Source organism: Pan paniscus, chromosome 15, assembly GCF_029289425.2.
Source record: "Pan paniscus chromosome 15, NHGRI_mPanPan1-v2.0_pri, whole genome shotgun sequence".
In the NCBI taxonomy this organism is placed as follows: domain Eukaryota; kingdom Metazoa; phylum Chordata; class Mammalia; order Primates; family Hominidae; genus Pan; species Pan paniscus.
The window spans coordinates 62,151,091-62,173,718 of NC_073264.2; the positions used below are offsets into that span (position 1 = coordinate 62,151,091).

At 33.8% G+C, this 22,628-nt stretch overlaps 1 protein-coding gene across 6 annotated transcripts in view; it reads left to right on the plus strand.

Annotated features, from left to right (window-relative positions):
- Positions 1-22,628, plus strand: part of SLC38A6 (solute carrier family 38 member 6) — a 96,672-nt gene that overhangs the window by 33,167 nt on the left and 40,877 nt on the right. For all 6 annotated transcript variants that reach the window (XR_010109763.1, XM_055097673.2, XM_063596083.1 and 3 more), the window contains exons 4-6: positions 1,667-1,719; positions 5,314-5,353; positions 16,207-16,285. Coding sequence is in view for 5 of the 6 variants with exons in the window: in XM_055097673.2 (XP_054953648.1) it covers positions 1,667-1,719; positions 5,314-5,353; positions 16,207-16,285 (172 nt within the window). In the remaining variant the exon portion in view is untranslated. The remainder of the gene's footprint in view (positions 1-1,666; positions 1,720-5,313; positions 5,354-16,206; positions 16,286-22,628) is intronic.

A 22,628-nucleotide genomic window follows, 5' to 3' on the forward strand; every position in this document is an offset into this window, starting at 1 on the left:
TAGGGACTTCTCTGCATTGGTTATTCTAGTTAGCCATTCGTCTAATTTTTTTTCAAGGTTTTTAACTTCTTTGCCTTGGGTTCGAACTTCCTCCTTTAGCTTGGAGTAGTTTGATCTTCTGAAGCCTTCTCCTCTCAACTCGTCAAAGTCATTCTCCATCCAGCTTTGTTCCATTGATGGTGAGGAGCTGCTTTCCTTTGAAGGAACAGAGGTGCTCTGATTTTTAGAGTTTCCAGTTTTTCTGCTCTGTTTTTTTCCCCATCTTTCTGGTTTTATCTACCTTTGGTCTTTGATGATGGTGACGTACAGGTGGGGTTTTGGTGTGGATGTCCTTTCTGTTTGTTAGTTTTCCTTCTAACAGTTAGGACCCTCAGCTGCAGGTCTGTTGGAGTTTACTGGAAGTCCACTCCAGACCCTGTTTGTCTGGGTATCAGCAGCAGAGGCTGCAGAACAGCGGATATTGGTGAACAGCAAATGTTGCTGCCTGATCGTTCCTCTGGAAGTTTTGTCTCAGAGGAGTACCCGGCTGTGTGAGGTGTCAGTCTGCCCCTACAGGGGGGTGCCTCCCAGTTAGGCTCCTCGGGGGTCAGGGACCCACTTGAGGAGGCATTCTGTCCCTTCTCAGATCTCCAGCTGCGTGCTGGGAGAACCACTACTCTCGTAAAAGCTGTCAGACAGGGATATTTAAGTCTGGACAGATTTCTCTGCCTTTTGTTTGGCTATGCCCTGCCCCTAGAGGTGGAGTCTACAGAGGCACGCAGGGCTCCTTGAGCTGTGGTGGGCTCCACCCAGTTCAAGCTTCCAGGCCGCTTTCTTTACCTACTGAAGCCTCGGCAATGGCAGCGCCCATCCCCCAGCCTCGCTGCCGCCTTGCAGTTTGATCTCAGACTGCTGTGCTAGCAATGAGCGACGCTCCGTGGGCATAGGACCCTCCAAGCCAGGTGCGGGATATAATCTCCTGGTGTGCCATTTGCTAAGACCATTGGAAAAGCGCAGTATTAGGGTGGGAGTGACCCGATTTTCCAGGTGCCGTCTGTCATCCCTTTCTTTGACTAGGAAAGGGAATTCCCTGACCCCTTACACTTCCCAGGTGAGGTGATGCCTCACCCTGCTTCGGCTCATGCTCGATTCACTGCACCCACTGTCCTGCACCCACTGTCCAACACTCCCCAGTGAGATGAACCCGGTACCTCAGTTGGAAATGCAGAAATCACCCATCTTCTGTGTCCGGAAATAACTTTTAATATGTACAGCTTGAGAGAAAGAATCTTTCAGAAATGAGATATATTAGAGAAACATAATAAAAGAATCCTTGGTGATTTTCTTAAAAAGTAAAAACCGTCACTACTGAGAAAAAGACATGTTTTACAAAGACATCTGAAAATCATAGGTATTGTGGCTTATGTTTTGGGATGGAAATGAAAGATTTGATGAAAATTACCAGAGATTTTTACATAAAACAGCAGATTAAGCCCAACCATCCTTTTTAGTGTTGCCTTTATTTGAGGATGTTAGGGAGAATTTTCTCATTTTGTGTTTAGTCCTGATTGGCCTGGATCATAAGAATTATACTGCATTTAGTTTGTAGTAGGACCTGCTCTTCTCTTTAGGACCTGACGCATAAATAGTTTTGTGTAAAAGTGAACATTGTAATTTCTCTTAACAGCTGTAACATCTTATGAAGATCTTGGACTCTTTGCATTTGGATTACCTGGAAAGGTAATTTTTTTTCCTCCTCATTGTGTCCAAAACCCAAAGTGGCATTTTTCCTTTTGTTTCAAGTTAAAAGAGACAAGTGTATACAAGAGGAAGACATTAGAGGAATAAAAGGAAACTAAAGTGAGAAAAGAGAGAATGGTAGGAGCAGGCAAAGAAAGAGAAGTCTTTGTGTCCTTCCTAAAAATGCATCAATACATTTAATTCAATGCTTGAATCTTTTAATATTTTTCATCCTAATAAAGTAGCACAATGACTTGAATGACTTTAAAAGAGTAACGATGACCTGTTTTAAGTTGTATTAATTTTGATTATGTACTCATATGAGTAAACCCTCATAAAGACAAGAAAAGAAAAGCAACATCGAATTCAAATTGTAGCATGGCTATTTACAAAACCAGTAATCAGAAGATCATATCACTTAAGAATTGAACATTGCTAAAAGATTATCTAGCTATCCTCTCATTTATAGGTGAGGAAATTAAGGACCAGAGAAATTAAGGGACCTATTTGTCAACTATTATATAAAGCCAGTACCACATCCTAGAACTCTAGATCTACTGCTTTTCTTACTCAGAATAAGAGAAATAACAGCAGTATTTATGGGGCACCCACTTGCAATAGGGATACTGCACTAGTTTAATAGGTAGAGAAAAATAATTGTCTTCCACCAGTAATCAGGAGTTGAACGTTATGTTAGTGCTGTAATATATATATTTTTTAATTTCTGAAGAACTACTGTACTTCTAAAATTCATATTCATTTTGGCTCCAAACAGGAATTCTTTTGTTTGTAAATCCGTTGTTTGTGTTTTTATGTTTTCAATTGACAAATACAAATTGTATATATTTATTATGGACAACATGTCATTTTGAAATATGTAAACATTGTAGAATGGCTAAATTGACCTAATTAATATTTGCATTACTTCACATACTTACCATTTTTTGTTTTATTTTTATTCTAAAAGGATACTCTATCTGTAACTGGCTAAACTAACTTCTGAAAGTGAGTCTGGAGGAAATATATATAGCTATACAATGGAAAGAAAACCTGTATTTACATTCCAGTTAACTTTGGTGGAGTTTTTTGTTTTTGTTTTTTCAGACAGAGTTTCGCTCTTGTTGCCCAGGCTGGAGTGAAATGGCATGATCTCAGCTCACCACAACCTCCACCTCCCTGGTTCAAGTGATTCTCCTGCCTCAGCCTCCTGAGTAGCTAGGATTACAGGCATGTGTCACCAGGCCTGGCTAATTTTGTATTTTTAGTAGAGACAGATTTCTCCATGTTGGTCAGGCTGGTCTGGGCCTCCCGACCTCAGGTGATCCACCTGCCTCGGTCTCCCAAAGTGCTGGGATTACAGCATTAGCCACCGCGCCCAGCCCTAACTTTGTTTTTAAAGTACAAAAAGGAATGCTTAAATCATATACTATATAGCATCATGGCTTGGACCTTAGTAACCTGAAACTTAAACAAAACAGAATATGTTACTTGAGGGTAAAAGGTTTTGTTAATCTTCCTTAGTAGCAATGTTTCTGTTCTAGAGGATTAGGATGTTTGGTGCAGCCAGGGATCAGTTTCCTCCATCTAGTTTAAACAAAGAAGAAAATATTTTTTGTATGAGAAAATTCCACAATTAATATAACATAACCTATAAACATAACTCTAAGTATCAACACTGACATCACTGTCATTTCATGTTCATATTTCCTGCGTTGCTTGTATAGCAGCAAAGTTTAAAAAGTAGGGACTGCTGAGAGTCTTCTTTTCCTAAACCTCTTAGAGTAGTTGCGTTGTCATTTTAATACATGCACCAAAAAAATTCATAGTAGGCAGGAACACTAGACAAAGCATACTCTGAATGAGGAGTTGTTGTTTGGTTGCTTGTTTAAATTTTCTCCACACTTCCACAGTTGGGTTGAAACTTAACCATTTCCTTCTATCCAGATATTATATAGTTATAATATGGGATAATATTATGATAAAGAAATTTTTTGAAATGTTTTGAACTTGTTAAAGATTTATTTAAATGTCTATAAATTGGTATTTATTCACCAGACAAATATTTATTGATCAAATACTTTGTACCATGTACTGTGCTAGGCATTAAAAATATAAGTAAGTAGGCAGGTGGGTAGATAGATAGATATTCTAGCTTTCAAGATATTAAATGCTTAAATTCAGCCAAAGAATGAAAGAATAATCATCAATAAGTTAATATTACTGTTTTTTGCAATATATTAATTGAAAATAAAACCAAATTTCATGTATACCTACTACTGACAGTAGGTATCATTTGTACTGAAGATAGTATACACAAGTTCAAAATAGTCTTTTCACAAGTAACTTCGACATTTTGGAACTAAGTTTTACATAGGCTGAAATGCAGAATTTTTTCTGGAGAGCATTCAAGTGGCAATCACCACATCTCCAAAGACACTTTGCCAGATTTTCATATCATTAGCCCTCCTCTGCAAACCTCAAGGCTCCTAGGTCCTAATAACTTAGATTGTTTTCAGTGTAGGCAAATGCTGTGCCACTGATAGAATTCCTAACAAAGATGGGCATGAAAGATTATCTGTTCCCAATTCATGTAGAACTGAATGATTCTAGACAGCTAGTCAGCTCCAGGCATACGTTGGGGTTCCGATCCATTAAGACTTGAGTGATTGAAAGGCCCACATGGAAGCACAGTGTTTTACTGTTTCCTCTAAGCATATCTGATTACCTTGAGTTCCCCAGGAATCTCATCAAAGATGATAAGCTAACAAGCCTGCAGACTGAATTTAGTCCTCAGGCACATTTTATATGGCTCAAATATTTTTTATTTTTAACTGATTACCAACTAAGCATCATTAAAGTATGAAAAAGTTTAATTTCTGACTTTCTTTGAAAAATCAGAAGATCTGGCTACATTGGATCCACATTCTCACATATTATCAACTGGCCAGAGCTGAGTAGCACCTGCCCCATTGAAGGGGGAGGAATTCTCCGATATCCTACAGTTCTTGCCAACTCCCATTGTCTTATATTCAGCTTAATTCACATTATTGAGTTTGGAACAGTTTGCCTATATTTTCAGGGTTTGAGAGTAATTGGGCTCTAGACTTTATTAATCTCTGGGACTGGGATGCTCAAAGTCTTGGTATATGCCAAGCTGATATAGTCAGAAAACTTATATCATTTCCTTTTAGGCAATATAGCATTGGCATAGCACACCCAGCCGGTCTTTTTCTACTTATTTAAGCAGTGTGATAAAACCAGCAAGAAGGGAATGAGACACCACTCCCACACTTTTAATTTTTATACTTGATAATCATCGATTACTAGCTTTTAACACTTTTAACAATTTAAAAGTGACTGCCAAGAAAAATTTCAAAAACTTCTTTATAGTAACTTTGGAACTATTAAAGAAATACTTTTTAATGTGATGATTGTTAATTTTATGTATTTCAAATGACTGGCAGATTTCTTTTTAGTTTCTCCTCACAACTTCTGCATCTGCTTTTTTAGTAATAGTTACTGGATTTTAATAAAATACTGATCCTTTTATATTGTTTCCCCTTCTATCTTCTGAATATTTCTGTTCTTTTACAGTTGGTGGTGGCAGGCACCATAATAATTCAGAATATTGGAGGTAAGCAATTGAAAGTGCACTGTTTATACATAAATGTGATGGCAATAATGTCCTTTGAATTGTTATCTTACTACAGATCTAGCTGGGAACTTCTGTAGACATAGCTATCTTCAGAAGCCTGTGTGTTGGCCTCTTTACTCTTTTTTTTTTAATCCTTTTTAGCAGCACTTGTGACAGTAGCTTCTAAATTCAGTTCCAGCTAAACCCTGATTGCAGTCGTGTTATTAGGTCTGCAGCACACCTCTAAAACATTGGCTTTCTGTGATTCTGAAGGTAGGATACAGTCTGGAAAAGCTCTCCTGGTGATTTTAAAATATTTTCCCTCTACTTTTGTTCTAATCACCCTATTGGCAGATACTACTTTAGAGGGATTAGTGTTCCGTGGGCTGTGAACAAGCAAGTATGGACAACAGTGTCCTCTTGTAACCAAGAATTTAAAATGACCAAGTGGTTTAAAACATAAATAAATCTGAGATAAATAAGCATTCTCACATTTATCCTGTATCTTGTTCCTATTAATAACCAATTCTAGAAATGATCTCAATATTGAGAACTATGTAGAAATAAAACTACTGTTAATTATAGACAGTTACTGAGTAAATGTATTAAACATTTAAATCCAAAATATGGGTATCATGTGTGTATATGTTGTAAAGAAGTTGCGTAGTGCTGAACAATATCTTCGTTTTCTTTTATCATTGACTGGAGTGCTAAATAAATGCTCTTAAAGGAAAATACACAGAAAAGGTTGACATGTACTTTGGATCTTATACAGGATTGTATAGTCAGAGGACATTTTAATCTTATTTTTTACATGTAACAGTTTAATTCAAAGATGACAGTTTTAATAAACTTCAGCTCTCATAATCAAGAGGTCTGAGCTATATCACTTTAAGTATTGTTCAATCAAATTCCATCTTTAATAGGTTTTTTTGGTTAAGGAAAAATTGACATTCCACCAGTGAATTGTGCTGCCATTGTTTTAGAATCCTGTTTTAATTCTTTGAATTTTCATGAAAAAATATGAATAAAAAGAATGCTTTCTTGCATGCCATACCAAATAATTTTCTCCTAACACACACTACTTCACACTTCACAGTAGAAAGTCAAGAAAACCAGTCTCTTCATTTATGAATTTATTATAGTCATTGATTTTAAGATCTATTTTGGAATAATTTATTTAGCAACTAAGTATTGCTTAACTGTGCACTGATAATGTTTCTGAATATGATGTATATTTTTATATTTTTAATCCCTCTTTATCCTCTCTGTATAGATTCTAAGAACTATCACATATTGTTTAGGTTAGATTGAACCATTGTTTAACAGTTTATGTAGACTGTTCAGTTCAGCAATTTAGATCCAAATTTGTGAACCTGGCACAAGGCCCACTGTTGTATTCTTTGTCCCTTTCACCTTGATTCCTTCCTTGTTCTCTAATCTTGTTTATAACTGTTATTGGAGATGGCTATACTGTAGCACTTGGCTGCTACTAGATTTAACTTCTCTGTATGTATGCTCCTGTACCCCACTATATTGTTAAGTTCCTTTAGCTCAAAAGTATGCCTCATTTCTCTTTGTACTCCCAGCACCTATTACACCTGGGAATTGATAAACTTGTTGAGCAGAATAAAGCTGAAATGATTTGTATAATCTCTTTCTAAGTACTTTAAATATTCTAGATATATTTATCAAGAAAAGGGAAATGCTAGACTGGCATCTAGCTTCAGGTATTTGAAAGACTGAACATGAAATATAAAAAAGACACTAGACTAATTCAAGTATTGTTCCAGAGGGCAGAACTGGTGCTAATGTATAGAAATCTACAGAGAAGCTGTTTTGGGTTTTCTTATTCGGAGTACCCTTGTAACTAAGCTGTGTGATAATGAGGATGGCCTACATCCCTTTGAAAATGCTCCTTAGCCCTGAAAACATTCAAACAGAGCTGGTTGGTCAGTTGCCAGAATTCTAGAAAGGATTCTTGCATTTGGAGGTGGATAAATCATGAGTTTTCCCAACTCTTAATTTCGTTGGTTTGCTTGCTTGCTTATTTTAGAACTTTTTTTTAAAAAGGTGATTTAGAGTGGTCACAGCAGTTTTTAATGTCCCTTAAATTTAGAAAAGCTAGTAATGCTTATTTAGTTTTTAGAATGATATCCTCATGATTTTCTTCACATTGGTTAAAAGTGTATTAAGTGCCCAGTCAGTAATAACCCAATACATATTTTCAGAATTTTTTCTGTCTTTTTTCGTAGCCAGATGTACATAAACCATTTCTTTATTATAATAGAATTGGAAGCTTGCTCTTGTGAGTAGAACACTAGATTGGAAGTCAGATACCTTGAATTCTGTCTACTCCAGTCTCTGCCATTGGGTAGCCATGTGTCTTGTGGAAATCCCTCACTCTCACTGTCTTGGCTTCAGTTCCCTCTTTGTTAAATTGTTGGACGGTAGAGTGGGAAGCAGGGAGTTTAAGGTCCCTTCTTACCCCAAAATTTGAATTCAAATTTGGCACATTGGGAGGCACATTAATTATTTTAACGTATTAACGTATTTTATTACAGGAAAGTTCAATGCGAGGGTTATACTTGGTTCAAAAGATGATTTGGCCCTTTCTTAGGTATCTTTAACAAATCAATAACTATTGCCCTAAAAGCATTCATGGATGCTATTTTTTGTCACTAAGCAAAAGGGAACTTCAGTTCTTAGGACTACCCTTTAGAACCTCCTCTTAGGTTAAAGTCTAGGAACCCTAGCCTTAAAAAGTAGTTTCTTGATTGATATATACAGAATCTGTGGAACTTCTAGTCCATGTATGCTTGCAAATAACATACTTATTTGGGAGGATATTTAATATACTGTGTCATTATATTAAATAAGTATATATATACAGTTTTATTATAATAAATAAGTTAATCGTACAGTGACCAATGTTACTTCATTAAAATGGATTTTGATTATTTTCTTTATTAATTGGAAATATATTGGATATTTAAAAGATTATATTAAGTGTAAATCAGATTGAATTTTTACACATCTTAAGTGCCTGTCTGCAAATAATGTAGTTCAGATAACTTTTTTTTAAAAGAATGTTTGTTAGTATAAATTATCTGACTTTTGCAGTGGTTGTTTACATTAAAACTGAAAAATAATGTAATAGATTCTATTTAGGTCAAGCACTCTACTAGATACTTTAATTATAACAACTCTTCAATATAGATATTATCTTCATTTTATAGAGAAGAGATCAGTGTGCAGTGGAGATAAGTAGCTTGCTCACATTTATCCCATAATGAAGCTTGGATTCAAACCTTGCTCAGTTGGCCTTTATTCTTTCTGCTATGATATAGTAAATGTTTGAAAAATGTGAAAAGATTAAATGTTGAAGATGTTCTAACTTCTTGGGGACAGGAACTATGTGTTTTTATTTGTTTTCCTAACTTTACCTAGTTTCTGAGAAGAGCTCAATAAGTAGTATTTGTTGAATGAATTGGACAGTTTTTAAAGTTCTGCTTAAAAGCCTAAGATTTTGCCTCAAAGAGACAATTGAATATACTATGTAAGTGATAAAAAAAGAAACTTGAAAGACCATAGAATGACTTCTAGTTTAGAATTATGTAAAAATTTAAAAGTTCAAAATACTGGGGAGAGTTAGATCTCATTTATGTAAAATGGGTTAACAATATATTGAAATAGGCTGGGTGTGGAGGCCCACGCCTGTAAGCCTAGCACTTTGGGAGGCCAAAGTGGGAGGATTGCCTGAGCTCAGGAGTTTGAGACCAGCCTGGGCAACATGGTGAAACCCAGTCTCTACTAAAAATACAAAAAATTAGCCAGGCTTGGGGTTGTGTGCCTGTAAGTCCCAGCTACTCAGGTGGCTGAGGCAGGAAAATCGTTTAAACCCGGTAGACGGAGGTTGCAGTAAGCCAAGATCTCGCCACTGAACTCCAACCTGGGCAACTGTCTCAAAAATAATAATAATAATAATATATATATACACACACACACACACACACACATATATGTAAAATATCTATTATTTTCAGGTTAAGAAAATCATATCTTAATGTTTCTTAACTCTCTTATTCTTTGTAACATTTAAATACTTCTCAGTTTTCATGAGATACAATTCCTGTGGTGAATCCATGAAAAAAATTGAAATGGAAGGCCTTTAAAAGCAAAATGACCATGAATTGCCCTTGATCAATATTTGTTTCATGTGTCTTTCGCCAAAGACCCAGTTTATTTCCCACATTTCCATATTCCATAAATCAAATTAATGTGCTCGTTTATTTACATCCCTAGTACTTAGCACATAGTATACATTTAGTAAATAACATTTATTATAGGAAGAAAGAAAGGACTAAGAGGGGAGAGAGGGAAAAGCTAGTGACCTGGCTTAGTACTCCTTCAAGAGCAAAAAGAGAGTTGATTGACCAGGAAGAGAAAGCCCAGTATATGTAAGTGAGCATATAGTTTTTAGGAAAGCGTCTACTGTTAGAACTTCACAGAAAATCGTTTTTCTCCCCCAAGATTAATCAGGCACCAAGTATTAGTCACAAGGCTCTAGTGTGGTCTGACAAATTGATTGAAAAAATCTACTGTCTATAAATCTCTAAATTTTATAATGGAAAAAAATGCAACACACTAAATTTAACACTCTTATTCTAAGGTTATAGAAATCCTTGGCTTTGGAAATTTGGGAACCATATAGTAAATTACTACTTAAAAGCAATTCCTGATATCTTCCCAATACTAATGAATAACAGGCTCAACATTGGCTAGAGCCAGAGGTAACCCTCTGCAGCCCATTTCCTCAGGTGCTGGAGTAGCATTTGTTGAGAGCCACTGCTACTGGGACCCAAAGTCAGAAAAGATGTGTCTGGAAGTTTTAACATTTAATGCTGTTATAGGGGACAATTCTGGCTTAGAGAGTTTGAATTTGGCAGCCTAACTAAAGATAAAAGGTTAATAACTGTGGTAGAAAATAAGTATAAGGTAGTTTTCACATAGTTCCTGTAACAGTGTTGTATTATGTGATTCTTTTCTTAAAAACTAAGGTAAGTAGTTGGTTTCACATTCATTTGAACTCCTGAAGTAAACCATTCAGTAGGCTAGAATTATCACTAGAAATCAAACACTACATCCCAATCATCTTCTTAGTCAAGCCAGAAAAAGTCTTATTAACTCTTACAAGCACATGATAACAGTGAAGTCAATTGATGTTATTTCTGGTTTCACAACTTGCCCAATTCAAAATGTGGAAAGATGAGTAGCTCCTAGGGGGATGTTATATTCTTATTTTGCTCTTATATGAAGGATTACTATGAATAGCATATGCTTTCCTTAATTCTTCAAAGCCCCAGTTCTTTAAAGGAGATTAAAAATTTAATCATTACTACGTTTTGTGAAAGGAAAACCATAAACATTAATAGTCTTACTGAAACCTCCTGAAATTGCTAGAATGACCCAGATGTTTCAGTCTGGCACAGAATCCACACACCTTACTCTTGCAGCCTTTATTAACACCTCAGTTTGGTAATCTATGGACTCGGGTAACCCCATTTCTAAATCTCAGAAAGGTATAAATAAGATCATTTTCAATTGAGAATTATAAAAATCTCAAATTCTCAGTATTTGAAAAATTCACAATATTAGATGCTAGAAATTACTTGGATTTGCTTTCTTCCTGTATATTCATTCATGCATTTTATTTATTTACTTTTTGGTAGGCTAGTAAAGTATAAGAGTGTTTCCAGATATACTAGTTTGTATTGTCTCTTGGGAAGCTAGGATTGGGCGCGCAGATACATCGCCATCTGCTGGTCAGTTTATCTGTGGTGAAACTGCAGCTTTCTTGAGACTTGTCTAGAAATTCTAGAAAGCACTGCCTTAGAATAGGAGAGGTACAGGAAATTTGGAGAGTCTTTTTCACAAGCACTTCATTTGACAACATTTACTGGTAGTGTATCTTTTTTAAGGTTTTGAAAATATTTTTCATAGTAATTTCTGTTGAAAATTATAAAATTTTCAGAACAGTAGATATTTTGGTCATTTTTTATTCAAATTTAAGATCCTGAAAATGATAAGACAAAGATATACATTTTTTTCTAGGGTCATGGGGGAGCATTTTCCCCCATATATTTTGATTTTCATTTATGCATGTGTTCTGTACTATTTGAGTGCATATAGAACTTCAGTGGCATTTAGATATTTTGTGGAACCACCAGATTAATAAGACACATTGAATAGAATAAACCAGTTAGTATCCATGACTAAAAACATGTTTGAGATAAAATTGAATCTCTCTGAGACAGAAAGGCAAACTTATTTTTTCCCCGTAGCACATCCGTTTGTTTAGGGCTGAGTAATCCTTTAAGAATTGCTGAACTTCCCCCAGGTGCTGAAAACCTAATTCTGTTTTAAAAATAGCTGTAAGTAATTCTGTCCTCATACATATATTTTACATGTTTAACAAAAAAGATTCTTATCTTCATAAACTGTAATGATGTCTTAGGCCCAAACTCCAATTAGGGTTGGTTTGTTTTTTTAAGTTTGTATGCTTAATAACGACAACTTGGGAAGCATTTTCAGAGTGCTGCGAAAAATAACTCATAAGAATACAGTATTTGGAAGCACAGAGACTGATTTTTATTTTTTAGATTTCAGTGGAGTGTTAATATTTCAAATACGTGAGAATAGGAAACTTCCTCTTCAGAACTACAATCACAGCCGTAAATACAGTAGAGTCATAGCAGTAGATGCAATAAAATCTCATCATGAAACTCCATGAATTTTGAACTAATCACATCACCAAAGGAGCTCCAATACTGAAAAATGAAATACATTGAAAATATATCTCAAGATGAAATGAAAATTCTAAGTGTTACTAAAGCTTCTGACTAATGTTCTCTGTGATATTCATTTCCTTTGAAGTCAACTGTTAATCTCAGCATTCAAAAGTAGTTTGTTTAAATACTGATTTAAAAAAGAAAAATAATTCTGAAGAGTGGTACTTCTGGTAGACTTTCCTTATTTGTCTTTGTTTTGTTGGTTTACTTTTTCACTTTGCTCCTGCACTTTCTCATGGCATACTAGTTAATAGAATGAGTTTCTCAACCCAGGCTGGCTGTTTGCACCATCACTAGCTTGGGCAAGTTACTTCTTTGTGCTTCCTTATATTCTGTGAAATAAGTAATATGTACCTCACAGGTTTGTGTAAAGATTAAGTGAGGAAATAACTTGTGTAGAATACTACCAAGCATACAGTAGGCATCTAAAAAACAAAGATGTTAGCTGTTTTCATGGATCTCAGCCCAGAGTCCCTTCCCTGTTTCTGTGTTTCTAACATCTCTCCTCTCAACCTCCCGGGCCCAATTCATTTATTTCACTTTATAATTAGATCAACAGATATTAACACCTTGCAACTTGCTATTACCTAATCAGATTTGACCCCATTTTAGTCACTTTTTAATATTACTGTTGCTTCTCCATGTTGTTTTTAAAGAGTGCTTTCAACTTCTGTGTTTTCAGTTGACAGATGTTTTATTTTTTCCCAGAGAAGTTTCTATTAAATGAGTTATATTAGTTATGTTTAAAATTAAGTAGAAAAGAATACCTATTTAGTTAATGTGCTAAAACTAAGTGATTTATAATGGCTGAATACCTGACATCAAGGTATATCTTCTGGCACTGATTTTGGCTTTGGTGGTTTGGGGCCACTTAACTATATGCATGGCTCTTGTGGATGACCCAGTTGCAGCTATTAATTTAGAGTAGAACATGGTGTGTCTTGTTTTAGGAATCTATACTAGGTGTCCATGTCACCCAAAATCATTTACAAATTTTTGCTTATGATTGGTCTGTAAGATAAGTGCTTAAACACTTTCTTATGCCATTTATAAAAGACATGAGACAAAAACTGTGGCAAACAGCTATTTGATCTAGTAAACCTTTTAGTTAAAAACAAAGGCAATATGAGCGTTCCTATCAATAGTATATCTTTAAAACTTTTCCAGTTCATTTTATTGAGCTGATTGTTCTTTTGTATGAATTTAATCAAGATATATTTCCTAACTTAATATGTATTTGGTAATCTTTTTGTTTCTTTTCTGTATTATATATAATATAATGTGTTAAAGTGCTAGTTCTTACATGAAAGGTTACTTGTGATTAAGAAAAAAATAATTTTCATAGTGAATAGAATGGTGGTGGCCTTTGTTTTACTGGCTTAATCCGTGTGGGTTTTCCCCTATAGTAAGTTCTGTGGTTGTATACTCTTAAAATATATACTAACATTCTCTAGAAAAGAAGCAATGTTTTGCATGTTTTATTATATTTGTATCTTGTATGTGAGGTCTTCTTTGAGAGAGAAACACATGTTTGGTGAGTTCATATTTCTTAAAATATACATGATTCTTCAGACTGGAATCTAATGAAATAGTACTCCCATTTGAAAACCAAAGAGTTGAGGGTACAACAAAGGATAAAAGTGATCAGATGATTAGCCAGGGGCTAATAGAAATTCTGGAAGGAATGACAGATATTATATTAGAAAGAAATAGGATCTCATATTCACTGAAGCTTTCTACAGCTAAAGGTCCAAAAGAAATAATAGAAAATTACTGAAAGAGATGAATGTCTGAAACTTTAGAAATGCATGTGGTGTTGGATTAATCCAAGCAAGAAAGAAAGATGGGCAGATAATAAATTACATTTTATAGGAAGTCTGCTTTCCTTGTTTTCAAAGTATTTTGTCTTTTTTCTTTTCTGTCTCTCTCACAAGATATATTTAAGTAAGTCTAGGCCGGTTTCAGAAAATTCAGTTCACAATTTTTATCTTTGCACCATATGTGTAGAGTTCTTTGGAATCGGTAAAATATTATAAAAACTCCAAATCCTTGAATGGAGAAGGTTAGTCTAAACCTTCCTTCTGTTCTGTGCCAAATTGATAGCATTTTTCCTTATGAGAATATGAACAATACAGAACACATTTTCACATACAATCAGTTGTAATACCCCATAACTAAAAGATTTTGCAGAAATGTCTCAGTGGATTTTAGTCAACCCACTGAGACATAGCTGTACTTCTGCTAGGGAAAAAGAAATCGTTGTAAACTGAAAAAATATGTATATGTATATTTTCATCACAGAGAAGTGATTATTTAACTGTTCTAAATTTTACTTTGACATAAATACATGTTATTTTACTAAAAAAAAATTGAGAGTGTATGTTTTTGTGTCTATAGTATTATCTATCTCCATACAAATTTACACACAAACTAGCATGTATCCTTTTTTTCCTCAAGTTAAATGGTCACATAGCATTGTAATCATGAAGTTCAGCTCCTTTCAAATGATGTTGATTGAGAAATATACATTCTTCTTAAACTATTTGAGCCTTTTAATCAATTTTTCCCCAGATTTTTGCCATTGAAACTTGACATTCATTTTTGTTCTTAGCTTTTGTAAGTTTTGTAAGGAGAAAGTGAAATGTTTCCTGATACATAAATAAGTAATAAAATTAATGTGCACACAAAGTATACTCTTTATTCTTTTTTTTTTTTTTTTTTTTTTGAGATGGAATTTTGCTCTTTCACCCAGACTGGAGTGCAGTGGTGCAGTCTCGGCTCACTGCAACCTCCGCCTTCCAGTTTCAAGCGATTCTCCTGCCTCTGCCTCCCAGGTTAGCTGGTATTGCAGGCAACTGCCACCACGCCTGGCTAATTTTTGTATTTTCAGTAGAGACAGGATTTCACCATGTTGGCCAGGCTGGTCTCGAACTCCTGACCTCGTCAACCGCCCGCCTTGGCCTCCCAAACACTCTTTATTCTTCATGGGCGTTTCCTTTTTGGCCCCAACACATACACACAAACGTAATCTCTGGGAGGAAAGAGAATCTTACTCTGTTAAATTGAAGTTCTGACTACAAATCATCTGAGTTTCTATATATTTAAGCTTAAACTCAAGTATTTACATATGAATGAGTTCTGTATTCTGTAACCATATTAAAACTTTTCCTAGTATTTTTATAGAATTTGTTTTTATAGCTACATCAGAATTAGGATCGTTATTAAAGTGCTATAAAAGGTAGTTATTTATCAGACTCTGTTAGATTAAATGTGAGAAATAATGCTAGCTTCAGGTTATGATTACATAATATAGATGAACCCTGTTAATAAAATGGAATAAAAGTTGGAAGTTTTGTCTTTTTAATATACTTAATGGTTTATATTGAACTCTCTCTAATCTTTTTAGAGACTAATTTTAAATGTAATTCATTATGTATTGTTTTTTATCCTATAATTATATGTGTTCATAATGCAGGGGTGGGTAGTAGAGAGAGGAAAAGAAAGGGACAGAGGGAATGAGACTTCTCTGTTGTGGGGAGGCATCTTTCTCTAGTAAGAAGGAACAGATAATCCAGTTACTAGCCATACCTATTAAACTTCTGTGTCTATGTCTGTTGTTGCTAAACTAACCTCTAATGCCTTAGACAGAGTGATAACATATAAGAGAGTTTTTGTAAAACTTTGTACAAAATTTCATTTAAAAGCAGCCTGTAATCAAGACTGTTTCTCTTACCTAGTTTGCTTTGGACTTGAAATGTAAACAAAAGATACTTAATGAACTTAACAATTGTTATTCTTCTCTACAGTTACTTTTCTGTGTGTGTGTGTGTGTGTGTGTGTGTGTGTGTGTGTGTGTGTATGTATCTTTGGTATAGTGTGTTATATGTTAATCTTCCATATGTTGTCATAGCTCTAATGGACATCTCTTTTCCTAGATGGATTATTGTTTAAATGGTTAAGAATCATAGAATTCTAATAGGAACACTTTTTATTCTTTTGCAGCTATGTCATCTTATCTTTTAATTATTAAAACAGAGCTTCCTGCTGCTATTGCAGAATTTTTGACTGGAGACTATAGTAGGTAAGAAAAAGTATTTTACATTGTGTCCATTCATGTATTAATTCGATAAATATGTATTAAGCTGTAAATGGCAATACTTGTAGTGGCAGGTAAAATAAATGTAGTCCTTGCCCTCAAGACAGTTACAAATTAGGCAGAAGTGAAGCAGTAATAGAATAGAAACTACTCAGCCAATGTTTGATTACCCATATGAAAGCGCTGTTCTGTGAACCATATGAAGCACCAGATATAATCCTTGCATTCCTTGGGGGTGTGAGATAGGCTAAGACAGGTCTGAGATTGAGATGCTCTTAAGGAGGAGTAAAGGGTAAATTTCTGGGGATATGCAAGACACAGGTTGGGGATGGGAGAAGGTTGAATATACTGACAGTATGGGTCTTAAACAAAGGAGGGGAGTGAATGATATTGCTGTCATTTCTCAGCAAATCATAGTGATAAAAAATGTGGCAGTTACAACTATACCTGTTTGAAATTCCTATTATATACCATGGCAAAAAAATAAATTATTTGCAAGGACTTAATTGTTTCATTTCCTGTTTGTGAACAATATTATAAACAATACTAAACTACATTGTATCTCTTTTATCTTTCTTTAAAAAATGCATCTTACATTTTTGACTCACCTCTTTATAGGGAAAAAACAAAATTAATTGTACTTTTCACTGTGTAGAACAAGAACATTCTAGAAAAAGAACTTGAAAAGACAGAATAAATCATTTTAATTGCCATCAAGTTATTTCACATAGTTAAGTTTCAAACCACAGTACAAAACCTGTCAGACTTTTAGATTTGAATACTGGGTTGTTCTGCTTCAATAATTGAACTTGTTCTGGAATGCAAGGAAAGGTTTCAAAAATTAGTTTTTAGCTTTTACAATTCAGCTTCCATTAAAGAATTCTACTTAGACAACTGCAAATACATATTTGTAAGAAAAGTGTGGTGTACTTTAGATCTGAATAGAAACCATCAAGAAAATGTAGTTAAAAAAAGACAAGTAGAAGTCCTAAATGATTTCTCTTCATCAGAAGATATTGTTCCTTTGTATGATACTTTACAGTTAATGAGGTTTCCACATGCATTATCACATCTGATACTCAAAACTACCTTATTTTATCTACAGCTTTATCTAGTTACATTTTGATTTTATGCTTAGGTTGATAAACAATTCCTATAAGAAATAGCTATGTGAAATTCATTTTTGTATCTGCTGTAAAAAACATTGAGGGCACCTTCTATTACTCAAATTCTATGTGAGAAATTTATATTTTAGGGTTAAGAACTCAAGGTAATATGAGGTAGAATAAAGAGGGCTAGACTAAGAGTAAGGAGATATGTGTTCTATCCATTTAATATTCAATAATCTCAGGAACTTAATTTAACTTCTTTTGACTATATAAAGTACTTGGAGCCTTAGGTTTTTTTATGTGATATAATGGGGGTACCAATATTGCCTTCTTAATAAAGTTGCTGGGATGATCAAATAAGATATATATACACATGCTAATAGCATGTGTATAAACAAGCATGTGTGTACACAAACTTACAGCACAGTGTGGAGAATTAAGGAATTCTAATAATTACTATATTAAAGGTGGTGTTTCCCTTTTTGCCCTGACTGCCAGGAAGCTCAGAGTCAAATGTGACACATTTGAATTAATATAACTCTGTTAATTCCAACAGTTGTCACAAGTGTTTTCTTTTTTCTTGATCCTGAATTTGGTGGCTCCTATTTATATTCTTTTATTGTCATATGTTGGTGGAAAGAGGAGGGATTAGAAATATATGTAATATTTTAGAAATAATTAAAGTAGTATGTGGCAGAACTGGTACTGAAATTTAGGTCTTCTTTCTCTAAAAGTGATATTTTTACCGTAGCTTCATTTTAAATAATTGGCAAATGATTTACATTGTTGCATTGATTTTTTTGTTTTTTAAATAAAAATTAAAATGAACTTCCATCTCATTCATATTAATAGAAAATTGATTAAAATGTTATTTTTACATGTTAGAAATAGATTTTTAAAATCATATACTTCAAAATACTGTGGTCAGTTTGCATCATCTCTGTTATATGTTAAAATTGTACATCTTTTTAACAACCTTATCTTGTTTTAAATGTAATATATATTCATTTATTTTGGCTAATTATATTAACTTACTTGAATGCAGATAAATCATTAGTCTTGAAAGCTTGATGCTAGAAAATAAGTAAGAAACAAAATATTATGATAATTGACTTTACTATCCATAAAGGACAGTTTTTTTCTAGATAGACTTACATGGCAGTATTTCTTCTATGAGAGCAACATGATATTGATAAGCTTTTATTTTAGGGTTTGATGTACAATAAATTTTAATTAAGATCTTTCAGGTATGCTAATTTTCTGGGTTATCTGCGAGCTTGGTGTACCTTTGAAATATAAATCTTTATAAACATATCAGAATGAAACTGTGTTCATAATACTCTAATAGAAGTCAGAAGCTATAATACTTATACTGAACTTTCATGATATATCTATATATTTCATAGAATAACTTACATTTTTAAAATCTGTGGCTGTTAAAGTTGGAAGCTCTCTTAACATTTAATGATCTTGTCAGGGGAATATGATTGACACAATTAAGTTGTCTTGCATTTTAGTTACATAATTGATATGGGATGTGAGTAAGATCCTAATTCAGAACATATGATACTCTTGTTCCATTCCTTTCGAGAATGAAATTAAAGCGACTTATAAATAAATCTGGTTTTCATTAAAATATGGAAAAAAACATCTGCATGCCAAAGCATTTGCAATACAGCTAAGGATTTATACTCTATATTTCATACTTGGAACATTTTTATCATACAGGATTAAATCCGCAGATCAAACAAGTTCTCTAGGAAGTATAAAGGTTTTTACTCTAATTCTTTTGGCTTAAAGAGAATGTATATTTAGATCACAGTAGGAAAACAGGAGTTCTGTTAGATCATTCTTTATTCCCCCCTTAGGAAAAAATTAAAGTTAGTACATTCTTCTGAAATGCTTATTTACAAAATAAATGTATTTAATATTTACTTTTTGAGATTTCTTTTTACTAGTTTGTTTTTCTCAGGCAGCAGTTTTATTTTGTAAGTTTAATAATTTCTGTTCTTTAGAAAATATCCATTGAGAAACACAATTCATTTGTCTGTGACACACATGTGAAATCTAAACTAATTTTACTGTGCTTTACTGTGTTGCCTTTATTGTTAATGAATGGTAAAGAAAAGCACTGTATTTAAAATTGGCTTTATTAAGATGAATTATTAAGGATAAGAAATGATTAACGATAACCAGTAGCCAAGACAAGGATAGAGAAATTACATTTTACAGTATAATTATTTTTATATTAAGAATTTAAAGTTCAATCCTATAAAAAGGAGAATGCAAAGCATGATCTTGAAATAAATGAGGTAGTATCTGAAAGTATTTCCATTGCTACTGTCACCTTCCTTTTGCTGATTTTACAGACATATAAAATGAAGTTGTTGAGCCAGATGATCTCTAAGGTCTCTTCCAGCTCTAACATTCCATAACTGTGATTCTGAGTTACTGCTGGGAGGAGGTAAAGTTATCTTCAGTCCCACAGTTCAGTGCTTTGGTCAGTTATATGACTTTTATGGACATAAATGAATTGTGATCTGAAATAGTATAAAGTAACTGGTGTACAGAATTTCAAAAACTGTTCCTTTATTCCTGTGCAAGAGAAAAGAGTCCTGGTCCTGGGGATTAAATGCTCCCTTTTGTACAACTTAACTTCGTGACATTTTTTTTTCTTTTAAAGAGTGAAATTGGCTTATAATAATTTTTTGTTTTATTTTATTATGGTAAGAACACTTGACATGAAATCTGCACTCTCAACAGATTTTCAAGTGTATAATGCAGTATTGTTATCTACGAGAGACAGCAAAACTAACAGATGGAATCTACTTTGGTACTCCTTTGGGCATTTTTCCTCCTGGCACTGCAACTGTCTGGGTCTAATATTGGGTCCCAGAAGGAAACACATTTCAGACATAGAGCCCTGGGCCTTTTGCCAGCTTCAGAAATTTGGTTGCCAGGTGTTCCTCAATGAAAGATCTTTTGAAGTTTCTGTTTTGATTCTTACTCAAGAGTGACTAGAAGATAAACACGTTGAGTATCATTTTTGTATTATTGATATGTGTACTCTTTTAGTACTTCCTGCATACCAGGAATTGAGGGGCATGTGCAAATGGAGAGAGCAAAGCTTCAGGTCCACTAAAGCTGTAAATACTTATGCATAGGTTATAGTTTCTGGCATATGTATTCCTAATGATACAAATTAGGGTGGAGAAGGGAAAAGTGTCATGATGGTGCTGTTTCTGCAGCTGCTCCTTCTCTTGTTCTGTTAAAGAGGAAGTTGTCAGCACCCAACAGTAACAATTAAGTTCATGTTAGAAGCCACTGGTTGAAATCCATGTAGAAGACCTTTGCCTAATTTAACATGGCAGTGGGAGACTGGTATCTGGTAGAGAATGAAAGAGGATGCGTTATTGCAAAGTGGGAATTTTGAGATTATCTACCAAACAATTTGAAAAAGTCCCTATTGGTCTTTGATGCCCCGAGCTCCCATTTTTGCATAAGTTTTACTTTGTTACTATTGTGCGTGTGTATGTATGTGTATACACTTAAGTGTAAATATCTGACGGCTACGATAAAGAAAATTTAGAAAAAAAAGCAAAGAAAAATCATGCATAACATCTCTAACCTAGTCACTGTCCTTTTAATTCTTTTGAATTTTTCCCAAAAGCTTTCAAAACTATAGTTAATAATTATATCATCATCATTTTCCATTTTATTCATTGTGTTTTTTCTTAAAGCCACGTAACATTCCATTGAGTATGCTGTTCTAAATATTTTCAAATGTTGGGTATATAGAGTTTTCCTCCAGCTTCTCAATATTATAATAATGTATTCAACAGCTTCACATACATAGAATTTTCTCTATTTTATTTTCTTAGATTGCCACTACATTTTTATTGCTCTTGCTACATATAATCATTGTTTTTCCAAGAGATAGTACTAATTGGCACGATCACTAGCAATGTATGAAGTCCAATTGTGCCACATCCTTGAATATTTTTGTTTACTAATTTTGCTAGATTAATTGAAACAGTCTCATTATTTCTTTAATTAGCACCAGTGATTGGATTTTCTTCATGTGTATTTACTAGTTGTATTTCTTTCATGAATTGTTTCTCCTTTACATACAAATCTATTGAGGTCTTGGGAATTAACTTTAACTTTTAAAAATGTCTACATATGTATCTCACATATTGCTCATATTGCTATCACATAAAAATATCTACTTTTTGGTATTTTAAGTATATCCTTCTGGCTTTATATGTGCATCCAGTTTTGTTTTTTTCAATGAACAAATACAAAATCACGTTAACCTACCTTTTTCTCATTCTGTATTCCAATGCCTTTATATGAAAATTTTAATATTTTACAATTGGTGATTAATGCCCTTTCCTGAAATTTGGAAAAATGTATATAGAAAACTATAAAGAAGCAAAATGACCTATTATTTTACCACCCAGAGATAATGGCTATCAATATATTTTAGTTCCTTTCCATTTTTAATGCATCCATGTTTTTCCTCAAAATTATCATGCTGTATACACACAAATATATGATGTTTACTGAATATTCAGTATATTGTTATTTCAAAATTATCATGGTCTTGGAGGTTTGTTTTCAATTTTTATTATTTTAAATGTTTTCAGTAAACATCTTTTTATAAAAGTCTTTGTTCTTCAGGAACAGAAAACCAAACACCGCATGTTCTCACTCGTAAGTGAGAGTTGAGCAATGAGAGCACATGAACACAGGGAGGGGAACATCACAGACTGGGGCCTGTTGGTGGGTGGGGGCAAGGGGAGGGGGAGCATTATGACAAATACCTAATGCATGCAGGGCTTAAAACCTAGATGACGGGTTGATAGGTGCAGCATACCACCATGGCACATGTATACCTACGTAACAAGCCTGCACATTCTGCACATGTTCTATGGAACTTAAATAAAATTAAAATTTACAAAAAGTGTATGTTCTTATTATTTTTAATAGTCTTTTATAAGTGTTTTCAAGTATATAATTATTTGAAAATTCTTTATGTCTATTGCCAAATTGCTTTCCAGAAAGGTAATTTATATAATTTGCATTTTCACCAGCTTTTTACACACCTCATCACTCCTCACTAATGTTGACTATTATCTTATTTTTAAATATTTATTAATTCGGTAGTTGGAAATGGCATCTCTTTGTTTTTATTCATTTCTAAATGTAAATTCATT